Source organism: Solanum tuberosum, unplaced genomic scaffold (genome assembly GCF_000226075.1).
Source record: "Solanum tuberosum cultivar DM 1-3 516 R44 unplaced genomic scaffold, SolTub_3.0 scf00084, whole genome shotgun sequence".
Classification (NCBI taxonomy): Eukaryota; Viridiplantae; Streptophyta; class Magnoliopsida; order Solanales; family Solanaceae; genus Solanum; species Solanum tuberosum.
The window spans coordinates 493,726-512,160 of NW_006239009.1; the positions used below are offsets into that span (position 1 = coordinate 493,726).

Here is an 18,435-nt window from a genome sequence, read left to right on the forward strand (position 1 = left end):
GCAACAATCACAACTAGTGAGTATAAAATTTAAAGTGGGACATGCTTTCTTTAAAACAATGTCTATACTTTCTATTTGAATATATGAATCTTGATGCAAAAAATATATTTTATTGAAACTATTCTAAAATAATGTGCATGAAGAAAAATATACAACTTCGAATATTTCTTAAAAATGTTGAACTTACTTCATTCATCAAAACAATTTGTATGAAGTACAATGACAATATTTTCAAACAACATTGGCTAAAAATGGATCCATGTGCTATTAGAATAAGCATGAAACATTAATTATATGAAGAGCCAAAATTTTGATAATAAAATCATACATCAATGATTGGAGATAGAGGGAATTCCAAACCATAGACTTTAGGGGTAAAAAGCCTAGCTTTGATCATACTAATCGAAACTATATATGTAGGGCGTGAGGAATAACTTAGTTCCTCACTATGATAGCCTTCCATACCTAACTTGATGAAGAACGATCAAGAAGCTCTTTCTTGAGATTTTTAGTTTTTTTTTTTTAAATCCTATGGTTAAGGGTAAAGATTTATAACAATGATTCATGAATAGATGAAGTAATTTGGGTTAGAGAGCTTGGAATTCATGGGGTAGGAATTACTTTGATAAACAAGGAAGAGGAGAGGAAAGAAAAACACTTTTAGGGTTTCAAAGAATGGCCAAAAGTGATAAAAATAGGATAAAAACCGTCTTAAAAGGTTTCCCATTGACTCAAACCTCGGATAAATTAGAGGTTAAAAGAGTTGCAAAGAAAACCTAAAAACCTTTAAAACTTTGGGTAATAGGATACATAAGTCATTATATTCTAAGATATATGCTTATTTGAATTTGACCCAAGTAAAGTCTTGTACTAAAAACTCATTAGGTAAGGAAGCTTTAAACTCAACTTTATTCTACATGATCTTATGATCTTAATTCTCTCCAAAACACATCCCACACTTAGGAACTAATCTTCATACCTATGAACAATCAGGAATCACTGGATATGGGCCTATATCCCCATGCATAAAGGTCCGTGTCTTAGCTTATAAGTATTTGGGGTGGTACAATATCTCCCCGTTGAAATCTTTCATCCTCGAAAGAAGATCAAGTTAGAATGAAGAATGAATGTAACTAATCTTGCTATCTTTCTGACTTTTGAACATGCCTACTACATATATGGAACTAGTTCCTACTAAGGGTTTAGAACTTAACTAGAGCACGCATGGCACGAACGTACACATAGGACTACAAGTTTACATATCATAGATGGAGTTTCTAAGAATCACTATAAGAAGGAGGCTACTACCTCAAACTTCTAGATAAAAATTTCTCATAACCTTCTAGTAAAAGAATCATTGGCAAAATTTACAGGTGACATGCTAATATGAAGAACTGTCAGGGTTTGAGTATCTTAGTCAGGTGAAAAAGGTTCATAAAGCAATCATGATATAGATTGAAACATTTCACACCCTATATGCATTCATTCAACATGAAACATGGGTATCATTGGCATTAAAAAAGAATAAGACTACTATGCCTTAAGTGATACGACTAAGAACTTTTTAACTTAGCAAAACTTCTCAACTATGATCCTTTTTCTGAATACTACTCTTCATAGATGAAACTTATATCTCCCACAAGAGTACATATGACTTCTCCTACCAAGGTTCGAATCTAGCTCCATGATCTTACCATGTTCAAGCCTGAATTAGAGTCATAAGGTGCTCACATGAAATGACTACACTAATCAAAATAACAAGATTCATTCTCTATATAGATTTGTTGGGAATTCCATCATACGAAAACTACGTCTTATTGCCACCTTATTCGTCAAACCTCGAGTTCTAATCACAAATATCATAGTATATCATGCATTCATATACATGATATCAACCCATATTCGAGCCTATCATTATCACCAATTCATGGATTTCAATGTCTTTTATTATTCTAAGTATTTCCCATCTTTTTATCATTTTTACAACCTAAAATCTCACGAATTACTACAAAAAGACATAACAATATTCTCATCTAGATACTACATATAACCAAGCCTCGTCTCGATGTTCCTCCACAATAAAATCCTTACGTGAAATTAACATACTATGATACTCACCATAATGACCTACCTTTGTGTCTAAATTGAAAAAGGATCACTTGAAGGCTTAGAGCAAAACAATCATAAGCATAGATAGTTCAGGAAATCTTATTTGAGAATATTCATGACATATCATTATTTTTCTAGCTATTGAGGGTATATAATAAGTTCATGGGAATAAGCATACTACAAAATAGGAGTGCACAAATTATGAGTTGTACATCCTAAGTCTGATATTGATAACTTTATGGAGTAAGATTGAGGTCGACGGGCTAAAATCTTTGCCTCATATTCTAGGAATTGAGCATTGACATTAATTTGTATCTAGTGCACGAGCATGGGTAATTGACATCATGTTGATATGTAGGACAAAATAAGGGTGTCATAATAATTGATATTTAAGGAATACACTACATTAGGAATGGATTGTTATCCATCATAACTCTTTCTTGAACACATCACCCTTTTTCATCTCCCCCTTAGGTCTAAAGCCAACATTCTAAGTTTGCAAAGCTATTTCATATTCTCTCAACTTTGCTATGATCAGTCTAACAATTAGGGGAAACACTAAGAAAATGACTACTAAACTTTCCCCTATTGACAATATTTGGAGATACTAAAATTCTTCTACAACTTCTCTCTAAAATACTTCTCTTAACTTCATCTTTCCTCTATAATCCCCTTTCTAAAACCTCTACACTTATTCTTTTTATAGATCTGCTTCTTCTAAACTTAATAATCTGACCTCTTTGTCTTAGCCAGTAACAATCTCTTCTAAGTTCATATCTACCTAACTGAAGGAAGCATGAACTATATTGAAAGGCTCATCATCGCCTATATATAGCCCGTTTCAATTTGACACTTAGGGGTACTATATAATTCTTGCATTATCCTACTCAACTTAGGCAGCTAAATGACACTACCTAGGTACATAGCAAAGCATAAACTTAGAGCCTTATACCATTTTATATTATCTTGGGATCCCATCTTAAGGCTCTTCTTTCTCTATTTACTTAGCCGTAATTCATTGTTTTCATATAAGAGTTACATACTATACTAGTACCATCACATTTGTTGTAAGTTGACATCTTAATTTCTCTCACACACTACGTCAAGCCTACTAGACTAAATGTCAGAACTAACATTATAATCCTTATAATTCCAACCATTTTATCACAATGTTAATCTAAAATTCAAGCTTACTGTCAATTACTAAATATGTATAGCAATGCATTTCCCCACATATTATACTAACTTACAACTACAAGATAAAATCGAGAAACACTAACCCAACAAAATGTCATGACAAAGTAGTCAATCTTTAACTAAACATCCATCTAATTACAATCTATCAACACATTTAATTTCTCAAACTCAATACTACTTATTCATTCATTATATATCCATGCAAATTAGAGTCAATACCCAACAAGTATAATAGGGCTCTTTCTTAAAATCAAAGAGTATAGCCCAAATCTATCAAATCCTGACTACTTTATTCGTCTATATATTCAACATCTATACTTGATTTTTAAATATGCAATGAAACATCACCATAAACTATTTTACTGTATCAAGTATAGTCTAACTTATCTTAACCAACAAGTCTTTCTGTACATTCTACCATAAAAACCACACAATACCTACCACTCTTTAGTCAAAACAAAGGAACTCATCATCCCATCACTTACCCTTTAGATACATGCCTCAATCAACCACCATTCACAACAACAAAAATAACTTTTAACGACAATAAATAGACACATTAATAAAGAGTACTAAAATCTTTACCGGCATTAGTTAAGTGTCATTAGATCCAATGTCGCTAAAGGCTTTAAGGACATATACAAAGAGTGCTAATTGTCGCTAAAAATACATATTTAGGAGAAATGAAACTATTACCGTTAATTAATTGCCGCTAAAGATTATTTTTATGTGGTGATTGTCACTTTTATTTCCTATACATTTGTAACTTCATCTTTCTTGATCTAGAATTGTTCTACTATTTATGGCTTACAATGCACCAAACCACACTATCAGATGTTTATTGCACAATGTCAATATTTCTATCATTTTGGACAGAGGGACCTAGCTCATATTGTAGTTCTAGAGTTCCATTTCACCCTTAAACTGATAGATAATCTGAGAGGACTATTCATGTTTTGGAGGATATGCTTCATGTTTGTATTGGCATTGATTTTTGACGTCATTGAGATTAATTTTTTCCGTAGGTAGAGTTTGCTTACAATAATAATTACTATTCAAACATTCAAGTAGCTACATTTGAGGCTTTGTATGGTAGATTGTGTACTTCTACAGTTAGGTAATTATTTGATGCTTCTAAGGGTAAACCATGAGTACAAACCTATTGAGGGATTTTGTGGACAAGGTGAAGGTTATTTAGGAAGGAATTCTCATAGCTCAGAGCACACAAATAGTTATGCAAATCTAAGGGTACATCTTGGAGTGCATGGTAATAGAATTGGTATGTAAATATCACTCATCTCTAGAAAATTTTAGATATCTTTGTATAAATGATTATATTGGAGACCTGCTAACTATCCACTATTCTACAATAGTTACATATATATTCTATTTCAACTCAAATCTACCTCCCTCCTTTAATCTTCAGATGCTAGAAGTGACTTCTACCGAGTGGGATGGAAAATTGCACACTGGGATTGGATGTGTTTCCATCTCTGTAAAGTACTCCCCTATGTCTGTATTTGTTGAATCTAATTCAAATAGATATGCCTAAGATAAACCTCTTCCCTCCTTTGGTGAAGTTGTCTTTAAAGCTGAAGATGAGGGTGGACTACTTCGATATTACGGTATAGCCTATATGCAATGTAACACCCCAGAATTTTTTTGAGCTAAGACTCGAACCATCATTCGTTGTGAGTAGGATTTACCAGGGAATTTAAAATTTCTTGAGTGTTAAGGTCACTAGATGTAGCACATTAAGTTCCAAGAAGAACTAAAGAGAGTTCATTTAAGTCATTCCTAAGTTCTTCTATGTTTTAGGTCAACTTCAAACGACCATAACTTTCAGTACATGATGAATTTGGTGGCCCAAAAGATATCAAATGAAAGGTCTTTGAATTATCTTTCCAATGCCACAATTTTTTCTATGTTTTGAGGTTGGATTAGTGAGATATGCCCTTTTGAAGTCAGGATTTCCAATTAAGGAAAGTTACCCGAAAATAGTAAGGGGTATTTTCGTCTTTTCCTTATCCAATCAGATTTAATTCATTTTTAGTAAGGTTTTAGGGGTATAATATGATTAGGTTCATTTTTATAATCCTAATATACACCTAGGGTTTTAATTGGGAGTTCAAGAAGAGAAAAGAGGAGAAAAGAGGAAAGAATCAAGGAGTTCGTCGAGATTCTTGAGAGTTGTTGCGGATTTTCGCCATGGGTTTCATCCCAAAGAGGTATGTAAGTTTCCATACAGTTGGGTTCTTTCACCCACATGCCAATCATGTTATTTTCAGCGTAATTTCATTCTCAAAAGTTGAAGGATCTAAGTTCTGTTTAAGTGTTCTTCAAGTTCATTCTAAATCTTGTTTTGTTGGGGTTTTTATGAATTCTTGAGATGAAAGTTAGTGATTTGAGTGTTGTTTCGAGTAGATTAGTGTGTACTTAGGTTGGGTAATTGAAATCTAAGGAAAAACTTGAGAAAAGAAATCGATTAAAAGCGATTTAGGATCAGAAAACGAGAGACAAAATTCGTCGAAATACACCTGGGGAGGGGTTGTGACGGCGCGCCCCAGCAGTGTTCCACAAATGAGGTTCTGATGTTTGGAGCTAGCTCCCTGCGCCAGGGTCACCTGCCCCCACTCATTTTCCATCGGTTGTCCCATTTGAGTCCCTTTTAAGTCTACATTCACCCCTTTTGATTCTAATCACTCTAAAGTACTTATAAACACCTAGAAATCATTCATAACCTTGAATTCATAATTTAAATTCAAGGTAGAGTTAAGAGTGATGTTTTGAGAGTTCTTTCATACATTTTGAGAAATTCTCTTTGAGCCTTTTTAAGGAGTCTTCTTCAATTTCTAATAACTTGTTTCAAGACTCGAGAAAGTGAGTATGAGAGTGAGGAGAATGTATTCATGAGTCTACTTTATCATCACGAGATCCTTCATATCATGAACCATAACTCTTGAATTCATAATTCACATTCAAGAGAGAGTTAAGAGTAGAGTTCAAGAAAGCTTTTGAGTTCAATTGTGAATCCTTTGAGATCAACAATCAATTTGAACTAAGATTAGAGAAAGTAAGAATGAGAATGGGAAGAGTTGTATACATGAGTTCCATGTTGTTATGTAGACCTCCGAGTCTAGTTGTTCATGCCCATAAATTCCGCATGAACTCCTTAAGTTGAGTATCTTTGAGAGGAGTAGTATCTTCAAGTTCTAAGTCATGAGTATTGATTTCCTAATCCCTTTTCATATGTTATTCCTAATCACGGGACCACTACATGTTACCCATGAAGCCCTTGAATTTAGTTGTTCATCTCCATAATTCCGCATGAACCCTATGAGTTGAGCAGTCTAGAGATGAATAGTATCATTGAGTCTTGAGTTCTGAGTATTCTATTAAGATCTCTAAGTTGAGTCGTTCATGCTCATAATTCCACATGAACCCTATGATTTGAGTTATAAATTTTAAAAAGCTTTTTAAAGCCAACACTTGAGTTCTTAAACTGAGCTTTGAGAAAGTAAAGATGAGTTTTGAGAAAAGAGTTTTCTAAAACATGATTAGTATGACCATCAAGTTTGCCATCAATGTATGAGCAGTATGGTTTCTGGATATACCATCAATGTTTATGTAGTAAGACTTCTCGAGTCATCAATGATCACATTATAATATGATTCTGAAATATTTTTTAGATAGAGCAGAGTTGAGTTCATTTTCTTTAAAATGATAAATGGGAACTAAGTATTCCCAAGAGTAAATGTTTTCACATTTAAGATGAGATGAAACTGAGATTTCTAGAAGAGCGAGTAGTATTGAGCACCGATTTAGGGACGAGTTTAAGTTCAAATAATTCAAAGTTTCCATAAATCGTGTAGCCAGCATAGGTATAAAAGGGTTAGAGAAATTTCCATAGAGATATTTTGTATCTTATATCATTGAGTTTACATTGTATTTTCATATACAAGTAGAGTTTATCTTGTATCCTTGTATACAAACTGAGTTATTATTGTATTTTTCACTAAATTGAGTTGTTTTCTACTGCTTTAAAATATTTCCATATATTGCATCTGTATTGTTGCTTTATGTTGAGTTTAGTATCCAAAGTTGAGTATACACAATTGAGTTTCCAGAGTTGAGTGTCCAGAGTTGAGTACCAAGAGTTGAGTACCCAGAGTCGAGTATCTGATAATTGAGTTGAGCCTTATTTCACTGAGTTGAATATCTTATTATTGAGTTGAGCCTTATTTCACTGTGTTGAATATCTTATCATTGAGTTGAGCGCTATTTTCTCTGAGTTGAGAAGAGGTAAGTATGTTTCTTTTCAACCAGTTCCACCTTATGTTTATGCTTTATAATTCCCCTTACATGCTCATACATTCCATGTACTAAACCATTTGGCCTGCATCATTTCATGATGCAGATACAGATACTTAGGATCATCAACATGCGCTTCATTGATACCACATGCAGTTGGAGTTAGCTATGGTGAGCCTCCTTGCTTCTGGAGGGTTCCACTTGTACTTTCAGTTATATCAGTTGTTAGTATGTCGTGGATCTTGTCCGGACTTCCATGTTTGTCAGTTAGAGGCTTCATAGATAGACAATAGAGATTTAGAAGTGTGTTCATTTATTTTGTTAAATGTTTTAAAGACTTAAGTTGCCTATTTTATGGCGAGTTAAATATATTATTTTTATTAAGAGGTATTTATTCGAGTTAAAGATTTGTAATTGAGTTCAATGAATTTTATTCAGTTTTAAGCTTTGTATGTTTGAGTTAGTCTTTTGCTTGTAGTCAGCCAGGATGAGGATTCTCTTGGGGACCAGAAATGGTTCTCGAGTGCCGATCGCGTTTAGGGTGTACGCTCGGGTCGTGACCTGCAAGTATAGATCAGATCTATAAAACAACGGATAAGATCAAGTTGTTAACACCTAAACAAAGAAACATAATAAAAAAAACTATAAATTTATTAATTTCCTAGTCCGAGACAATAGGAGCATGAGCGCAAATTCTGTACAGCTAGGGGTGAGACAACAAATCATCTAACAACTAGGCTACAAAATGGAAGAGCTACCTTTTAAATTCATGGGGATACCCCTGTCTACTAACAAACTATCAGCCATCCAAAGGTACTCTATTATTGAAATAATCATGGCCATGATCAATTCATGGATCGCTAGGAAGCTATCATATGTAGGTAGAACCTAACTAGTACAAATTGTGTTGTTTGGAGTTCAACATATTGGGCACAACTGTTCATTATCCCTGCAAAAATAATCATACTGATTGAGGGTTTATGTAGAAGCTATTTATGGTCTAGTGTGGGACAGGTCACTAAAAATGCTTTAGTTGCTTGGGATAGAGTATGTTGTCCTAAATCTGCAGGAGGTATGGGCCTGATTAATATGCAAGTCTGGAATAGAGCTGCATTAACATAATTATGCTGGGACCTAGCTAAGAAAGAGGATAAATTATGGATTAGATGGATCCATACATATTATATAGAAGGTCAAAGCCCATGTCCAAAAGCCAAGCAAGCCAGCTAGATGGTAAGAAAAATCATGAGTGCCAAGGTTATAATTGAGCAGACTCAACAGAGAAGGAGCAAGAAAGGAAGTATGAGCTGCACATGAATGGAGAGCATCAAAGATGTGAATGGAAGTGTCTAATGTTCAAGAATGCAGTAAGGCCAAAAACCTATTTCACTATGTGGCTTATGCTCAACAAGAAACTGACAACAATAGACAGGCTAGCTAAATGGGGTGTGTAGGTAACCAAGACTAGTGTCTTATGCCAGAATGAAGAAGACACTATAGAGCATCTGATCGTTCAATGCCAATTTACCAGATATTTATGGAAGAGGCTGCTCACATGAACTCATCAACATAGTGTAAGTCCAATAAATTGGGATCAGTTTATACAATGGAGCATATAACATAGAAAAGGGAAGGCTCGAGCAACCCAAATCTTCAAGATTATTTTTGCTGAATGTGTATATGGGGTATGGATTGAGAGGAACAACATAATTTTTGTGAAGAAGAGACAAACGGCAGAAAATGTGGCCAAGGAGATAGCCTACGTGACTATTGCTAGAGCTCCCCCTAAGATAAAAAATGTACTCAATGAGTTTAAATTCTAAGCAATAGGATATAGTAGAGCTGTAGTGAGAAGAGAGTATTATTGAGAACAAAGCATGTTGTGTTAGGTGCTTGATATGTAATGTTTGGTTCTGGTCATTAATAAATCAATTACTTACAAAAAATAAAAAGAGTGCAAGTTCATTTGAACAAGTACCATTATTCATTCTTCGACTATTTTGCAAGAAACACTGTGGGGTCGTTTGGTAGAGTGTATAAGAACAATGCAAAATAGGGTGTATTAGTAATGCTTGCATTAGTAATGCTTGCATTAGTAGTGTCTACATTATTTATTATACACTATTTGGTTTGATGTATTAGAAATAACAAATCTTGCATAATTTCTATTAAAAAAATATATGTTTACAAAAATACCCTTCACACTTTATTTCTTTGTACACTTCCTTTGCAACAAGGTTCTTTGCTAAAACAACAAAAAAGATTTCTTTGCTAAAACATTATTTACTCCTATTTTTTTTTCAAATATAAAATTAAATAGTTGTTACTATATTGAAATAAGACTTAAAAAAAGAAGAAGAAAATATCAAACTTCTTCACATTTTTGCCACCATATTTCCCAAACTAAAGTTTACCAGCAACATACTTTGAAGCACTACTTCACATGTTCAAATTAACTTGTTCGTTGGGATTATTACGATAATGAGGCGGTTGATGAATTTCTTCCAAATAATCAAAACGTAACCGCACCACAAGGGTACGAGGACTACTCAAATTGGAATGAGCCAGCTCTATTATTAGTAGATTCCCAAAATGAATTTCATCAATGGGATCAAAATTCTTCATATGTTTATATCATAATTCTACAATTCTTGATCAACAAGAACAGCAGGCACAATTGGACTCTACAATTAAAATGTCTAGTAGTACAACTAGACCATGAAGAAGAACAACAACAACAGAGAAGAATGACAAAGAGATTGAGAAACAAAGAATTACACACATTGCCGTTGAACGAAATCGTCGAAAACAGATGAATGAGTACCTCTCTGGTCTCCGTACTCTCATGCCTGAATCTTATGTACAAAGGGGTGATCAAACATCAATTGTTAGTGGTGCAATTAACTATGTGAAAGAGCTAGATAAACAACTTCAATTCCTTAGTGGTCAATGAAACACCGTATTGTAGCTTTACTCTTAGCTAGCGTATGTTATAGGAAAATTAGTTTGCTGCACAATCTATTGTTCTAGTTGTTCAAAAAAATTGTATTCAGTTTACCTTCTATCCATATGTTTTCCTCACAAGAATTGAATACGTCCAACGAAATTCCCAAGTTTAGAAAATTTGATCTGCTAAGTATTAGAAGCGAAAGGGAACGAGAGAAGGAGACTCTTATGACTTTGATCAACTTGAGATCCTTTTAACAATTGTTAGAGCTCAATATCAATCGAGCGAAAGGGCTCATCCTTCAATCGAGCAGGTTCTTAGACTTGTATGAGTGTACAGATCCAATGCAAAGTGACATTTGTATGAGTGTGCAGACCCAACTTGCCACTGCTTCGAGTGGTAACTAACTTTTTATTTATAAACGAGCAATCCCTAATGGTCAACTGATGCATGGTTCAAACACAGTAGGTAATGGAACTCAAGAAGGCTCAAAATTCGATCACATATCTTGCTAAGCTCAGCCTCAATTTTGGCTCAACTATCTTGGCCATGTACACATTTTCCTTGACAAAATTTCCGCATAAAATATTGCATATAGTTAAGAGCAAAGTCAGGTTATCCCAAAAAAAATGGTAAGAGCAAAGCCATTAATACAATTCGTAGACTGCTTGCTGCAATAGAGGAGAACTAGCTCTTACTGGACTTCGGTTGTTAAAATGCACAATGATCAATTTACATATCTATCCATAAATGCACTGCTAAATACTTTAGAAGAAGGTAATCCACATTCAAGCAGCTAAGAAAGGGAGCCCCAATGCATAAGGTACAACTAGCTAAAATAGTGAAGAAGTATTTCCATGATACTGTATGGACGGAGAAACATAGGATTACCAGACTTATCAATAGGAAAAGAGAGAGAGAGATAGAAATCGGCCATGTTTGTCCTTTATCAAACAAATGCCAATTTCTCATCAGAGTTGTATCTATAGGAAACAAATATAACTTTGCATATGACTTCTCAAAACTTTATAAAATCACGCCTACTAATGGAGATTCAGTATGTTGCAGGGCGAAAGAAGCGAAGTTCTTCACCTCTTCCATCACACACATTCTTCAACTCATAGAAATTAACAATGAAACACAGAGACCGAAATACAAGACAAATTAAAGAACTGTCATAGAAACTATATAATTACATTTTCAAATCTCAAAATTAAATGGCTACACGAGATTTTGAAGAGCTGTAATGACAGCTATATAATTACATTTTCAAATCTCAAAATTAAATGGCTACACGAAATTTTGAAGAGCTGTAATGACAGCTATATAAAACATAGTTACACAAAAAGATTTAACATGCTCATGCGCACATTAATAACCGGATGTGTCAAAAAATGCCACTGTTGTCACAATTTGAAGTGATTTCAAGCAAAAATTACTAAACTAGTGTATCCACTTATATCACAAGTTCACCGTACTTCAAAATTTATCATGGACAGCCATCCACATCATTGTCTGACGATCATGTTCACACATACATAAAAATAATTCCATCTTTTTGTCGTCTTTACAAAGAATCATTGCAGCTTTTATACGTTGCTCTGTGGTGTACAACTCAAATACAGGGGATTCAAGGATAGAATAAACTTGACCACGAACATCAGATTGATCACGATCCCCCATCTTTTCAATCAAGGAACAAATTCTTTTGTCTTGACTTTCAGTAAAGTTATTCATAACTTCCATCATACCCTTAAGAAATGTCTCACTATCATCCTCTACTATTTTTTTTCCTTTTCTTGTTTTTCTCTTTCTCCTTAACATTAGAAGATGATCTTTTAGAATACTCACCTTGTTTATGACTTTTTCGGGATCCAGCATCTTCATTTTCAGAACCAGCAACATTTTCTCCTTCATTAAATACGCTAGGTCCAGTGACATTTTTGGCTCCAGTAAATGAACTAGGTTCGGTGAAATCTTCAGCTTTAGCAAATTCACCTTGTCCACTGGCATTTTCAGCTTCTTCAGTACCAACTTTGGAGCTATTGTAAGCATTTTCTTCTTCATCATAATCATCAAGATCAGCATCAATAGGAAATCCCAAACCCATGTCATTAGAATGTTGTGGAGCTTGACTCTTTTGAATCTCTTCAATAGCATCTAGCGGCCCTTCAGCGAACTGTCCTATTGCCCTATCCTTACCAAAGATTTATTCCCAATCCTCAAACAGTGGCCATTTCTTAGTATTCATTTTCTTGGCTTGTGGATCAATCTAGAAAATTAAAAACTAAAATAGAACAATATGATATTAGTTAATTGTAAAAGGATCTAGAGAGAGGTTGGATGCTACTGTATATGTGATGATAACAATTTACTTGATCAGTAGTTCAAAGACACATCAACTATGAATAATTAAAGTAACTAATAAGGAAAGTACCATATGAAATAACAAAAATATATTAATTACCTTTATAAAGTCAATCCAATGTTTTGGATCGTCAACTATTATAGTTTCATCACTATATTGAAATCCCAAACCACTTCGAGTCTTCAACAAAGCAATACTTCCATAGCATCTTTTCCAATAACTCATTTTATTTTTGATGTGTGGTTCACCTTTCAATCCACTTCTAGGATAATATTTGTGTATATAGCGCTCTAACTCCATCAAGTACCCTGGTCTAAAGGTTCCATTATCACCTCTCCAACCATTAGCACACAACTCTTTAAGCTTGTCTAAAAGAGTTTGTTCTTCTTCTGGAATCCATGTCCTTCGTGTTCAGGGTGTTGTGTTGCTTCAATTTTTTTATTTCTTATTTGATGATATTTGACTATTCATTTCGCCTGTAAGAACTTGTGCGACAGATTATCAAAAAAATCAGGAAGAACCAAATATCATAAGATTCACTATAAACTAAAGCATACAACAAAAGAGATGTGAAGAGTACATAAGGGTGTGCAATTAAGGTCACAAAAAAATAGAAGTTTTAGGCAATTAAAAAATTTATACTAGGCCAGTTCTAAAGAGCAAATGAAGTCCAAAAAGGTTCTATAGGTAACAAGTAAAAATATAGTTCAAAATGTAGCAATATGTCAATTATTAAATCTTGCATTCCACATTGATTGAGCCAACTCATCCCTCCAAGTGGTCCACTCCTCCGAAGATTCAACAACATCAATATTCTCGTGTTGATACTCCATTTGTTCTTCTATATCAATGTCTAAGGGATCCACTTCCATCTCTCTACGAATGAAATTATGAATCAAGCAACAAGCACTAATGATCCTGTTATGAACCTTAACCGAGTACCATGAAGAACTTCTAAGAATTCCCCAACGTCCATTCAACAAATCAAATGCCCTTTCAATTACATTACGAGCTCTAGCATGCCTCATGTTGAAAAGCTCTTCTTTACATCAAGGCGATGTAGTATCGTCGCGCCAATCCTTTAACCAATATCTATAACCTCGATAAGGTGAAAGAAATCCTTTTCCATGCGTATATCCTCCGTCACACAAATAATAGTTACGTATAATATAAACATATAATTTAGTTACTACTACCATTCTTTCTATTATGTAACTTTAAAGCATATAAAATGCCTACCCTCATGAATTTTCAAACCATTCCTTCGTACTATAACATCTCGTAATACATGACCATCGGCAACTGAACCTTCCCATCCAGGTAACACAGAAGTAAAATTGAGATTTCTATAACAAACTCCCAAAACATTAGTTGATATCTCTCTTTTTCTTGTTCTATATCTTGGTTTGTGTTGGATTGGAACTCTAATGGGAATGTAAGTACCGTCTAGTGCACCTAAACAACCCTTTAAGATAAATTATAGTGTTATCTCAAAATATATAATATTTTTCTAAAACTGTTAAACTATATATTTTGTATATAAGTTAAAAGATGTTAAACAACAATTCAGCTACCTCAAACCATTTCCATCGATCTTCAATCTCATCCTCAAGTACCGGTTTAGGATTAACAAGTAGCAATGGAGTTAGTTTGAGAATAGCACTCAAGCATTCATTGAAAGCCAGTCTTACGCTCCATCCCGATCTAATATAATCAACCTTGATGGATCTATTTTTCTCATGATAAGCCAAGATATTTAAAAACATTGCTAATTTTTCGCTGCTTGACATACTTTTACTATCAGCCAGACCTCCAATATCCTTAGTTAAGAGAACTAAAGTGTAAAAGTCATTTCTATCCATTCTTAACGAATCGATACATACACTACCATTATCATTTATGATATAGTGTAAGTGAGAAATGATTTTCGGGACTCGAACACTCATACGATACCTAACCTCACGTTTGTTTCGACATCGTCTTCTTATAGAATGACCATGACTAGCCATGAAAAGACAAATAAGGAGAACAAGAACTTGTTGAAACAATATCTCCACAAGAATAATATATTCAATACCTGATAATGGTTGAAAGATCCATAATAAAAACCTATATTTGCCATAAAAATAAGAATGAATACATATAAAGCTTTTAAATAAGTATCTATGTGCATAAATTCCTAAATTTTCGACCATATAAAGAGTGAAATAGATGAGCTCAAAGTATATTAAAAAAAAGCTAAACTTAAATTTCATCATCAAATCTATTAATGTTGGACTGACTTTTTCACAACTATTTGCTAAATTAAAATTAACAGAACACTTTGATTGCATTCCAAAATGGTTGGCAAACTCTAAACGTTGATTTTGATAGAGAAAGAATTATACTTAAATTGTGAAATAGAGGTAGAAAAATCAAATAATAATGAAAAATATAGATTTTAATGAAAGATAAGAGTACTAACCTTGTGAAGATGAGCAAACAATGTTTGATTGAGCAAAAGGAAGAAGAAACCTGCTCTTGACTTTTCATTGACAAAGTACAGAGAAGATGAAAGGTTTCTAAAACAAGTACTATGGAAAATATTTTTTTAAAAGGCTTTGAGGGTACTTTTATAATTATATAATCCAATACAAGTGTTAAAATGCTATGTATTACTAATACCTAGAATTACTTGGTATTAGTAATACACAACTTAATACACAATATAGTGTTGCATTAGCTATATATGACATAAAAAAGTGTACCAAACAAGGTATTACTAATACACACACCTACTACATGCATTAGTTTTGCTAATACACTCTACCAAACGACCCCTGTATGTATTAGAATGCCAGCAACTTATACCTTGTCCTTTGCACAAAGATCCTCCAAGTTCTTGTCTACTTCTTTAAGTTCATTACCGACATTCAGGTTTTGAAATACAGTAGTGTCCCTCTCTTTAAGTTAAATATGAGTTTAAAGAACAAAGGAGGGAGATAGAGTTAGTTGATTACATGATATGTATCTTTTATTTATTTTTAACTAAGAGCATGTTTGGTATTGTTATTGGAAACCAGACACACTTATTTTGAGAAGAAAACTTTTATTGAAAAATTATGTGTTTGGCAAATCAGTAGAAGTGCTTTTAAATATAAGCAAAAGCAGTTTTTCTGCTTTTGGAAAGAAGCTAATAATATCTACTCCTTCAAAAAAAGAGAAGCAGAAACAAAAATTATTTTTCTCAAGACTAAAATATCCCTTTCATTTAAACATATTTACAATGTATCTCTTATTAATTAAAAATTAACATATCTCATAAGTTTGGTTAATTTTCATTTAAGAGTTTTTTTTTACATAATAAATGTTATATTTTATTTTACGTTTATGTGTTACTAGTATCTAGACATGTGTGTTACACGTGTACTCCATAACAATGAATATGAATTATTAAAAATTACATAATTTCTTTTAAAATTATATTTGAATTACTACAAAAATATGAAAAGTAAAATGATAAATATTTATAGTGTATAGTTAACTCATAAGAAGAAACTCTTTTTTGCATTTAGTCTCCCCTTATTATAATTTTGATATATAAATTTTATATTTGTTTTAAAAGACAAAATAAAGTAGCAAAAACAAACATAGAGGCACAGTCCTTATGATTAACTTCCTTAAAATGTCTCTCTTGTTTCATAGAATAGAGTAAAAATGTTGAAATTAAATTAATAGTTACACATTTGAAGAAGATAAAATATTTTAATATTATTTAGTATTTTGTAGAAGATGAAATTCTCCTTCTCACTAAGTAGATTGTAATTAGGTAATTTAAAAATTCATAACTAAGGTAACTTAATTAGAAGGAAATAAGTAAAGAATTAAAATGCAACAGTTGGTATTAAAATTTTGTAATTATATAATTAAAATATTAATATTTAATTAAATAAAACATATTTTAATTTAGTGAAGAGACAAAATGATAATATTAATATTTTTACAATAATAAGTTTGTTAAAAATATATTTTACTTTTTTTGTTAAGAATATAATAGGAGCAATATTTAGTCAGAGGTTAGAAGATCTTCTAACTTCTTAAGCATTTTGGTGTATCATTTTTTTTTACTTTGGGATTTGGATCTCATGATAATTTTAATAAATATTGTCTAAAAAAATATAAATTTTATCCACAAGCACATATAAGAATAATTCTCTACAAATATTTAAAATTAAAGGTGCAAAAAATGTATTATTAATAATTTGAAATTAGAATATCTTTTAGGCATCAATTGTATGTTTTTACATGCCTTATGGACTATTATGACGATTCTATTTATTTTATTTTCTATAGGGAAAATACGCCCTTCCATCATATACATTATTGAAATGAAATTACAAATACAAAGAAACAAAATATCACAAGAGCAAGCTTAGAATAAGGCTATCAACGAAAATAGAAAAATTCTAAGACAATCTCCTTTTATTGATAATGCAAATCGAAAAAAAGCTATAGTAATAAACATTCAACCTTTGACCATAAAAAAAGAGTTAAAAATCTTGGAAGACAAGTTAACGGAAGTGACATTCAACTACATAAATGGAGGGGTCTTATCATAGTTCTAATCTCGGCAAATATGTAAAAAACAAATACATCAAGCTCCGATATTCTAGTAATTGAAGTGTTATTCATCCCCATAATCACACTATGTTTTATAGTTTTGACACAAATCCTCTTGTCTTGAAATTTTCTTCACTTGATTAAAGCTTCTCTAGTCTTCCATTGTATGACATATAAATCTTTCTATGGAAATACTATTGAAAGATTTGTGTTTATGGGAAAAATATAGCTTTGGAATATGAAGATTCACTTACAAAGTTGAAAGGTCAAGAGTTACAACAAATTAAAGACAAATATTAATTAAGAACATAAATTAATTTGGAAGATGAAATACGTACATGTATCTATTTAATTTACATACTTCAAATACAACTCTTTGACTTTTCCGAGGCATGACATAATAATTACTTAAGTGAACTTGATTTGGATTTCAAAAGATACACGTTTTCATGAGGTCAGATACTACTATATTAAGTTATTTAAATTAACTAAGAGAATTGAAGAAAGCTTAGTTGATTTTCTTTCAAAATAAATGTAATACTTTCTTATGATTATTTTTATTTTTTAAGGTTAGACTTAATATCTCCCCACTTTTAAAATGATAAAATTTATAAAGAAGATAAAAAGACTACATGTATGAAAAGATTAAAAATTATTTCAATTAAGTAGTAGGCTAAGATTAGAACATACAAATTATTATATTTCATAGGAAGAATTTACTTTATAATAATTGATTATTATTATTTTATTTAATTAAGTATATATTTTATTATATTTTAATTTTGTGTAGGGGTAAAATGGTATTTCAACTTTTAACTTTGAGGCTTCCCACTTTTAGTATAAAATATGATTATTTTATATTTTACATATTATTTTAAATATAATTTTACAAAATTACAAAAAA

The 18,435-nt window shown here is 32.3% G+C and overlaps 1 protein-coding gene across 1 annotated transcript; it reads right to left on the reverse strand.

Annotated features, from left to right (window-relative positions):
• Nucleotides 1-13,657: 13,657 nt before the first annotated feature.
• On the reverse strand, nt 13,658-13,960 carry LOC107060453 (uncharacterized). The gene has a single exon (XM_015308412.1). The coding sequence runs from the start codon at nt 13,958-13,960 to the stop codon at nt 13,658-13,660; it is 303 nt and encodes a 100-aa protein (XP_015163898.1).
• Nucleotides 13,961-18,435: the final 4,475 nt, after the last annotated feature.